Source organism: Populus euphratica, unplaced genomic scaffold (genome assembly GCF_000495115.2).
Source record: "Populus euphratica unplaced genomic scaffold, PopEup_1.0 scaffold278.1, whole genome shotgun sequence".
NCBI classification, from domain to species: Eukaryota; Viridiplantae; Streptophyta; class Magnoliopsida; order Malpighiales; family Salicaceae; genus Populus; species Populus euphratica.
This window is the reverse complement of record NW_011500113.1, coordinates 327298-337867: the sequence shown is the minus strand read 5'-3', so window position 1 is coordinate 337867 and position 10570 is coordinate 327298. Positions and strand designations below refer to the sequence as shown.

Below are 10570 nucleotides of genomic sequence, written 5' to 3'. Positions count from 1 at the left end.
TCGTCTTGAAACAGAGAAGAAAAATGCTCATGCATGCACAAATGTGCAGGTAGGGCAGTTAATAATCTCTTCTACAAAGCACTCAATTGATTGTCCAACAGGCCGGTTCGAGCTTGAAAGACTCGATGGGGCCTAGCTTTGCCAAGTCTCAAAGGTCATGTCCGTAGGACAACAGCTAAAGATGCAGCCCGAATAAACTACCAGGCCAAGAAAAAACAACAGAGCCCATAAGCAGGTCTAATTAGTTTGTGCGGTCAATTAAAATAATTTGTGAAAATCCATTTGCTGCATTCATTCCCCAAAAATGTTGTGGCATGTTAAAAAAAAAAAAATCTGGAATTTCTTTAAATGCTATATTTGACAGCCAGTAACTTGCACAACGACTCGCTTGAATAGGGATCTAAGTATATTTCACCGGCTCTTGCACAAGGGCAGCACAATTAACATAGTCTTACATCTAGTCGACCCAGAATTCATCGTCCTCCTAGAATGACTGACATCGTTCCTGTCCGCGGTATTGCATGGGTACCCGCCCTTCATGACTATAATAAATGCTTCCATAAAATTTAGGAAAACCCTAGAGACCAACCCAGTATGAACGACCATTGCTGTTGTGAATAGCTGATGAGTTAGGAGATGCCACACACCATTCATACCAAACCTGCATCAAATAGATCATTTCGAGCATCAAGATGGATCCATCTGCTAACAAGGATATAACTAAGAGATTCTTTATACACTACTCCATGCTAAGCAGTAAAAAAGCTGTATGTACACAAATAATAATCATAATAAAAGCAGCAATTATGAAACCAATTAGGTACTAACCTTAGAAGAACCACAACATCGCCAAAAATGTACTTCCAAAGGAGAACCAGGCTTTACGCAAACTGGTGTCCTAAGAGGGAAGAATATTGCAAACCTGGTAAATAGACAATCACCCGTTCACAATAATATTCAGGCACGCGTTCGTGTTCTCATATTTTAGACCTCGCCAGTTATCACAACCAAAAATTAAGCTAATACATGCTGAATTAACTAGAATTCTTTCAACACTTGCAATGCCAACCAAGCACATAAAATACAGGTGGGTATCTTGAAATATAAGAGAAGGGAATATAAAAATCATGATTGCAGGGGGGGCAGTGAAAGGAACGCCCAATCCATATATACTCATTGAACTTATGAACTGTGGATGAGTAATTCATGCACAAAATCAAATGTTATACCAGCTGAACATGTTTGGTGTCGCCATTGATGGTTCAATGCCAAGATGAACATCTTTGTAAAGCTCTGCATCAAAATAGCCAGCAAATCCTGTGCAAAAAGGAAAATACAATTTTGGCTTCCAAGAAACAATACTCCGAACTAACTCATCTCAAAAGGTTGCAAGAAGTAACTTGTTTGTAGAAGAGAGTCAACTTTCAATAGGATACCAGAGGATGATTGAACCTCGAACTGAGCACAATAGTGGAGTTATATGATGGTCTACAGTTTAAGTTTTAAAAGTCCCAACTGCCTAGCTGGTTCTATATTCCTGATATATTTTAACTAACCTGGGATCTTCACTACTAAGAAAGTTGAACCTCCATTGCAATTAGTTATTTCCATACCATGGTTCTCCATTTCATGATATATTTTGACTAACCTTGTGTTGATCCAATCTTTCCTCAAACTATTTGCATGAGATCTTCAGCTACTAAGCAAAGTGGAATCTCCATTGCATTTAGTTATTTCTGTACCACATTTCAATAATGTGCACACTCAAATTCATACACGTGTGTTCTTAACTTTGATTAAGTTAGGCATGGATCTATCAAAATTCAGTGTTCTCCTACAATGTCCAATTTCTAACTTGTCAAGAGTTTCAAGATCATACTCCAAACAACAGCAAATCAAATTAGGAGTAGAAGTCAAGATTCCAGAAATGGTAATCAACTGGTAACACTATCTAACAGTAAAAACTTTACGCACAAAATAGGAATGACTTGGTTACAGCATACCATGCACCATAGCTGATCCAGTGTCACTTGGTATCTCAAACTGCAACCTTTTGTAGCGTTGATTGCTTTTTTTGTTTGAGTAATCCGGGTGAGTAAATGTAAAGACCTGTGCAGAAAAAGAATACATCAGTAGCTTAAACCATTTGATCGAAATGTTTTATCAGCTGAAGAAAGATCAGAAAGAACAATGCACAAAATACATAATTTGCTTGATTAATCATCGCCTAAGAATTCATTAATTGCTAAGAATCAAGAACTGATCAGATAAAAGGCCTAGCATGCAATGCAGTGGATTAGCCACTCCGATTCCACAAAGACATGAACCTAAACAGTGCCCAGATATCAATTAGCATGCTGTGAAGTGACTTACAGGTTGGGAAGGGGTGAGCCTTGCTATATTATGCATTTTGACAACATATGCAGTCTCAAAGTGTACAAGATCTTTGTGCGACTTAACCTGCACAAAAAGAAAAGGAAAAAACCAATAACATTATTCCAGTAGAAACAGGAAAAGAACAGAGGAAAAAATCCAAAGGACATACATCATTATATAGCTTGGCAGCTGTCAGTGGTTGGATAAAACTAGTGTACCTGGAAAAGAAAATTTTGGATCAAGAAGCATTGCACTTCACAATTTATAATTAAATTCCCAAAGTAATCTTCATGTTGGCTGCCAAACCAAGATTCTAAATATATTTCAAGGAACATCAATGTATAATGTTTAAGGATGTAACTGCTAGGTATTAAACAGATATAAGGCATTGTGGTCAAAAAGAGGACCTGGCTTAGAATAAGAATTATGTCATATAATGGTCTGGTTTTGGCTGAGAAACCTTGTCTTTTCTGTAAGTGATTACAAGGTCCTGGGAGAAAAATTCCCATGTATGTTCCCATGGCCAACTTATATTTGACATCAACTTGGAGAAGATCCATAAGGCACACCAACAGAAAAGCCCCTTCTACCCCAAAATGGGCAGGATTAACTATTGATCAAGTGAAATGTTCATCACAACAGATTACAATCTGAGCCTGGAAATTTACACAGATCAATGTATCATTTTATGCTGCTCAATAAACTGATGATAACATGTCAAGATAAACATGCACAGAATGAATTGGCATCAATGAGGTCCTAGGGGGGCCAGGTAGAAAGATCACTTATTCAGGCCAATAACTTCCAATTGTTCTATCTAACCTACATATGTGATGAACATAAACACATAGGCAACAGATAATTCACCATAACTTTGTAAAATACATTAGAAGAACAAGTTTCAAAACAGTTCAACAAAAAAGATTTTACATACGATGATGGTATTGAGATTCCATCTTGCTTCAAGAACCTTTGGGCACCATCAAGGCGTTCAGGTGATAGCTCATTGTCACCAAAAGAGCCCAGTAATTCACTAACCTGGAAAGCAATCAAAAGAAGGCACGTACATGAGCAGGTAGTCATTAACATCCAGAACGATATGCCCAACACATTAACCACAAACTAATCACATACCAAGATATCAGCTTTTTCAGGAGCATCCCAGAAACGCATATCACAAGAAATTATCGTAACGATATCTTCCCACCCTTCTAACTTAACCAAGCTCTGTTGCAACAAATACCATGTTACCTCTGAGATCCAAGATATTAGAGAAATATGATTAAAAAAGCACATGTGTTTACACATGTCTGAACTGTAAACTGGATTGGATCTCTGAACTGTAAACTGGATTGGATCTGTTGTAGTTCAATCCCTGAGGGATCCTCTAGACTCGTATAATGAATGTCCAAGTTGATATTGTACAACAGTTTGCACAGGCAAGCATAATATTTTTGGTAAACATAATCTAGGGGTGTTCACAGTCCGGTTTGGTCTGGTTTTGGTCAAAAAATCCAACCAAACCAGGAAATGATATTTCTTGAGAACATGACCTGGACCGAACCAAAAACCAGTTCAAACTGAACCAGTTTGGTTCGGTCAAGTTCGGTTTTTGGCATTAAAAATCGGGAAACCATAATGTTGGACTCTTAAAAGAATAAGTCAGAAAATCAAGCTAAAGAAAGGGGAGATCAAGTCTGGACTCTTAAAAGGACCCTTACTCAAGTAGTAAGATCAAGTCTAAAACAATACAAAAGAAAAGAAAAACGCATGTTGAGATAAGGTTTAAAATAGGCAAGCCAAAGCCTAAGTCAAGCATAATCACATCAGCACTAGAAATGCTGGGCTACGAGTAAAGGAAGATAGTGAGAGGAGGGGAACAAGTGGTGGGGAAAAATGGATCGGGTCTGCTACTCTCTGTCAAAGGAAAAAGAACAGGGAGAACAAGAGAGAGAGAGAGAGAGATTGGAAGGGAAGGGGCAGCTGCTGTCAAAGGAAAATGGGAAAATATGGTTTAGGGTCAGGTTAAGTAAACTATTTATACCCCTTTTTTGGGCTCAAATTTGGTTTGAGCCGATTCGGTTTGGTCCAGTTCAATTGGTTTCAGCTTTCTGAAACCAAACAGAGTGATTTTTTTGGTTTTTAAGTAGGTTTTTTCAGTTTTTTCTCGGTTTGGTTTTTTTAGTTAAATTTTTTTTGGTTTTTTCTATTTAATTGGTTGATCAGTTTTTTTGAACACCCCTATAATGTACAACAGTTTGCACAAGCAAGCATAATATTTTTGGTAAACATAATCTAAGACATAATAACTACCATTGGAACTCACATGAAGTGTGACAACTGCATTGGGATTTTTCTCCACGGCATAAATTTTCAGCTTACATCCAGTTTCTTCAGCTGCCTGTAAGCAATTAAAGTGAAGAATGAGACACAAATAAAAACAACCACAGGTTACAAGTTGCAGATGGCATAGGAAAACACCTGCAACGATGCCCTCACAAGAGGTCCACGTCCTGCTCCAACAACCATCAGTACCTGACCAAAATTTACAAATGCATAAATCATGTCTTAGCATCACAACTACATCATCTTCATTTGGTAATAAATGTGGTACAAGAAGATAAACACCAACAAAATAGAAGTGGGCTGTCAGCCAAAATAGAATGTGAAAAGGCAAATGGTAGCTTACAGTGGTTGCACTTGCTTTGTCATCAGGGACCCTATCCAGCAAAGCTTTACTGATTGCCCTTTGGTACTACAAAATACAAGCATGTGATATAAAATTATCACATCTGATAATCTGGAGATGGATACTATATTAAAGCTTTTATCTTTGACCCATTTATCAATTGGAATATTTATAACCCAATTCAATCTCTAGGTTTTAATCTCTGCAGTGACAATCAATTCAGTACATTAAGCCTGTACTTGTCCATGATTGAATATCCAAAGATGGTGACTATTTCAACTGCATCCCACAGCATGTCTTACCATATGTGTGTGTGTGTGTGTGTGTGTGAAGACAAACAGATGCAAATTTAATATTAATCATACCTGGATGTATTTCATTGAGTCTCTCTCAAATGTCTCATATGTTTGGGCTTCTAGATTATCCATGAGAGGCTGAATTCAGAAGCAGATGCACCCAATAGTTACTTGAGGACAATGCAAGAAGCCACCAAAAAGAACAGCAGTGCAAAGACTTGACTTTGAGCAAAAATACATTGAGAAAGAATATTTAGACAATGAGATAAGACTAGATGCTGTGATGGAAAAGCTCACCTGCAACGGAGACTGTAGGAAATCCCTGTAACCAAGCTGGCATAAGAGATTAAAGCAGTTTAAAAAAAATAGCATGGGAAGAAAAGAAAGTAATCATCCCTATCTAACAGGGAAAATGATTTGGAATGGGGTGTGTTAGCGTGTGTGAAAGCACAAGAGAAAGCAATTTACTTCAAAACGTTCTTGCTCGGGAAGGGAATCCATCCTTTGGAAGAGAAAGCCAACATAGTCCAAATATGGCCTGAGGGGATGTCTTTGTGGACCTATAAACAGAAGCATGGACTAAGGCTGTCTACTATTGAAAAACATAAGTGTTTATGCACGCACACATAAATAAGAGTGATTATTATATATAAAGAGGGATGTTCAGGAAGTACATTCACAATCAAATAAGCATAACAGTGGCAATCATAGACATGTACACAACTTAAAAACCAACAGTAAAACTTACAGTAACTTACTTTCACCATTATTATCAAAATTATTGGCTGCTAAATCTGAACTTGGTCTGGGAATACTGTGTGCAGGTTTGCCAGAAATTACAATCTGAAAAGATATTTCCGAGGACTATGGTTAGTAAATTTGCATGCTGGCAATTATTTGTAATATCTGTGACCAATAATAGCAATTTATACAAGCAAAATCAAAATATAACAACAGAATACACTGGAATATGTGTCTCATAAGGTTTCCAAGTAAAAGTTGTTCTTCCTATGCAACAAGTAAAATATGTGTAAGTTTCCTAATACCGATCACCTTAAGATCAATCATACCAGGTCATCCATAATATGACCATATCTGAAACTTGATTCAGAGAATTAAAATTGATGTGCAAGAGTACGAGATGAAACACTCAAATCACTTGTGAGATATACCAAGTAAACTATTGTAAAATATACTGCTACTCAGCATGGAGAGAGAAATATTAGAACTTGTCAAAAGACAGTAAGAAAAAAATTCATATGAGCAATGGAGCCAAGAAAAAATTCTTTATATACCTGTATTGAATGGTTAAAGAACCCAGTAATCAGTTTCTGATGGCGCTTTGACAGGCATGGGTAACCCCGTCCATTTGTTAGGAAGGACTGGTAAATTAAACAAAGCTCCATTTAAAACCCACATGGTTACAGGAGCAGCATGCAATCAATTAGTTTACAGTATAGATATCAAAATATACTCACATCCGTATTGATTATGGCTGCAGCAACAGTTTCTCCAAACCAACGGCCAAGTGAGTTCACTGAAGGCAGGGAACTCCTAGAGAACATGCAATTATTATCATTAATCAAATAAAGTTGGTGAAAAAACTGGCAACCATTAAAAAATAATGCAAGAGAGATTAGACTAACAAGATATCAAGTGCAATGGACAGCTGCCCATGATGTTCACAGAGAAGACGAAATGAATTCCATAATTCCCAGGAATCAATCTGTGCATGAAAAAAAGAAAAAGAAGTTGAGCAACATAAAATGTTCTATTAAGTTTTCAATGAAAATAATCCCATTAGACCACCATTAAAATTTATTTCAACCAAGTCAAATCATTGTGCTTTGAAGATTTTAAGACCAGGTACAATTGTGTGTGTGTGTGTGTGTGTGTGTATCTTACCATTTTGACTTGGAATAAATATTATAGATCTAATAAATTGAAAGAAAAAGGCAAAATGGAAAGGGAAGTCACTTACAAAACTAGTAGAGTTCGCATCCATAGCATCTTCATCAGTCTTCACCAGAGGAATCCTAAGCCACAACTTTATTAAAGAAGTAATAAGAATAGAGACAATGACCAAAAAGAGAACAGAAATGAAATCACTAATCAAGGAAAAAATATTGAGTTATTGATTTGAATGAAGAAAGGTACCTGCATATTGTTTAGGCCCTGCAAAATCTGATTTACACACCTGGCATAATTCGCACAGGATGCACCCTTGGGAGGAGGAAGAATGCATGCCTGCAGCAGACAATGAGAGCCTTGACACCATAAGCTCTTAAAATGGTTTTTCTCAAAGAACCATATCTAGAGCACAAAAAACTACCACAGCACAAACATTAAAGATGAATGAAAACCAGGAAGGGGATAAATGTTGCATGATGGGGTACACTGGAAAAGTGCAACAACCTGTGCCTTTTGTTTTCTCTAGGACAGACAAAAGTGGAAAGAAGACAACTATTGAAGATGCTGAACAGAAGAGGTATCAACATCAAAATTTGTGTTGAACAAACTAATTTCTGTATGCTGATACACCTCCTATGACTGCCTTCTTATTGACATGGAACAGAAAAGGGTTTGATTTTTAATCAAGTTTTTGGTTTCTCCACAATTTTCCAGACAAAGTTGTGCCATATGAGGGTAGTGGCAACTGAAATACATAGTAACTTTAGAAGAATAAAGTAAGGAAACAGTTTAAATTGCAGGATTGAAATTCACCTGTACAGAAAGATGATTAGCCCACGCTATTTCTTGTTTCAATGTGGTTTCGGAATCCATCCGAAGTGCTTCGTCCTCTGAATCCAAGTCAATCCAAGAACTAATTTTTCCTGAGAAAAAACAAGAATTCAGACATGAGACAGAGAGTTAGAAGGGATGCATGCCATGAAAATTTAAAAAAAAAAAAAAAACGAAGCAAAGTGCAGAATTAAAATGCGGTCTAGAAGAGTTGATACCGACAACATGACTGCTCCACTGGGAAGGACTCAAAACAAGGTCTGATGCAGCAAATGGAAGAACCCCATCTTTTTCCAACAAGCTGGGCCGATATGTGGGATTCATCTGTGCCAGCCACCAACCAGGTTGCATAGATATAATCACAAATACTATGCAATAACGTCAAATGACCTCACAAAATACAGATATATAGATCAAATTGAATAATTGGCTGCTAAAATCATATATTCACAATATAAGCAAGAGCTTAATAACAATAAAAGTATAACTATAAGACGTTAATGTTGGAAGCCAAGCCTAGAGTAGGGTAGCGTAGCCTAGGAATAGAAGCAGCAATAAGAATAATGCTGCAGACTGCAACTGTGAAAAAGGCGAAAGGAAAGGCTGCCAGAACATCAATATTGAGCCTACTACCATTCACACAAATAATAAGAGGGGGAAAAAGGAGATATGTGAATGGCTAACTGGCCACCAGAAATCAAATTGTGTTATATTATATTAAAAAAATAAAAATAAAAAGAAAGGAAAAGGACGAACCAGGGGAGCTACAACGAAATCGAAGGAGCCAGTAGAGAGGTTAAAATTGAGAAGCTGAGGAAAGTCATCGTTGAACTCTGTCTCCACTCCACAGTATCGAGATTGGCTCTTTTCAAATCCTGCTTTTTCACCCAGCGGCATTTTTGCTGCTTCTTCTTTTCTCCTCCCGCTGCTCAACTACTCCTCTTACTATTACTGCAAATGCAACTTGTGTATTGCAGACCAAAAAGAGTGGACTATATACTATTTAGTTAGGGTTCTAGTAGGGTTTTTTGAACTTAAAACTTTTCAATTTCAATAATTAAAAGAACCGTAATGGCAGCCACCGCCACCACAACCAACAAGACCATTATTATATTCTACTATTGTTTTTTGTTTTTTAATTTTTAATTTTTCTTACTTATACTCGATCGGGGCTTCCTATTGTTTTTTGTTTTTTAATTTTTTATTTTTTATTTTTCTTACTTATACTCGATCGGGGCTCCTTGGGCCATTCCATGTAAAGGCCCAAACCATTGATAACGAGCAAAGAAAAGGCAGCCATTGATTTGACCGACCTTGGGCTATGACTCATGAGTAAGCTGCAATTAATTAGATTGTTTTAATAATTGATTGGGGTCTTTTATAGTTTTATCAGTTTTGGAACGACGTCGTCGTAATATTATTTTTTGGAGGGTCCGTAGTTGTTATTAAGAAGTTTTTATTGAGTTGTTTAAAGTTAAAGAATGCTGGCAACACCATACAATTGGATATAGGATAAATTGAGATAAGGTCGTGTTATATTGTGGGTTTATATTTTTTTTTATAAAAGTGTAATAATGTTTATTATTATTGTTATTATTATCATTGTTGGTATTATTATTGTTGTTATAATTGTTGATATTGCTCCTTTTTTATTATTGTTATTATGTTTACTACTATTAATACTAATACTATTACGATTATTATCGATGCTAATTAATAAAAAAAAATCTCTTAGCAAATTTACCATGCAACAAGACTTAAATTATTCATTTTAATAGTATTATTATAATTTTATCCTTAAAAAAAATTATTGAACTAGGTGTCGAGGAAGAGTTGTTTTTTACTATGACATAGTTATCTTTAACATATTGCATGGGGTTATAGATATATCATTTGTTTTTCTTTTTTTTTGGCATGATAAAATTACTACTTTGACCTTGAATAAAAAAATCTAATGCCTTTTATTTAGGGGTGTTTTAGTCTTTTTATTTTTTTTAGAATAGTGCAATTACTTTGATGTTGTTATATATATGTATGTATAATTCTCTCATAAAAAGTATTATTGTAATTGGTTTTGTTGTAGTTTTGGACGTTGCTTAAAGGTATTATTGTAATAAACATATATTAAATATTATTTTAAAAAAACTTATTGGCATGTGCTTTTAACGAAGTCAAGGTTTCATTAAGGTGGTTCCAGTGAGAGGGAGAAGAATTCTAAATCAAATACGACTAAGATTAAGGAGGGCCAGCTTTCACGTGGTTCAGGCTATAAGGGAATGCTTTTTAAACTTATACCATGAAATTTCATATTAATAGAATTCTTCCATTATAACAAGTTTGGTCAGATCAGGCTGTTTCGGTTTAAGGTAACGGCGTAATGAGCAGAAAATTTCATATCAAACAAAGCTTTATATGGTATACTAGAAAATTAATCTTAAATGTGTGAATAGCCCCCGTGTTATTCAAG

General features: G+C 36.0%; 1 protein-coding gene across 1 annotated transcript; it reads right to left on the bottom strand.

Moving 5' to 3' along the window:
- Nucleotides 1-267: 267 nt before the first annotated feature.
- On the bottom strand, nt 268-9233 carry LOC105109858 (protein arginine N-methyltransferase 1.5-like). Its single transcript, XM_011004712.1, has 23 exons — nt 8860-9233; nt 8322-8427; nt 8086-8195; nt 7519-7608; nt 7343-7408; nt 7008-7087; nt 6840-6915; nt 6657-6743; nt 6120-6204; nt 5830-5921; nt 5659-5694; nt 5431-5499; nt 5066-5131; nt 4858-4911; nt 4703-4777; nt 3511-3603; nt 3311-3414; nt 2546-2594; nt 2374-2460; nt 2004-2109; nt 1230-1317; nt 829-922; nt 268-661 (listed from the first exon to the last, which is right to left on the bottom strand). The coding sequence occupies exons 1-23, from the start codon at nt 8998-9000 to the stop codon at nt 578-580; spliced, it is 1938 nt and encodes a 645-aa protein (XP_011003014.1). The 5' UTR covers nt 9001-9233; the 3' UTR covers nt 268-577.
- Between the last annotated feature and the right edge of the window lie 1337 nt (nt 9234-10570).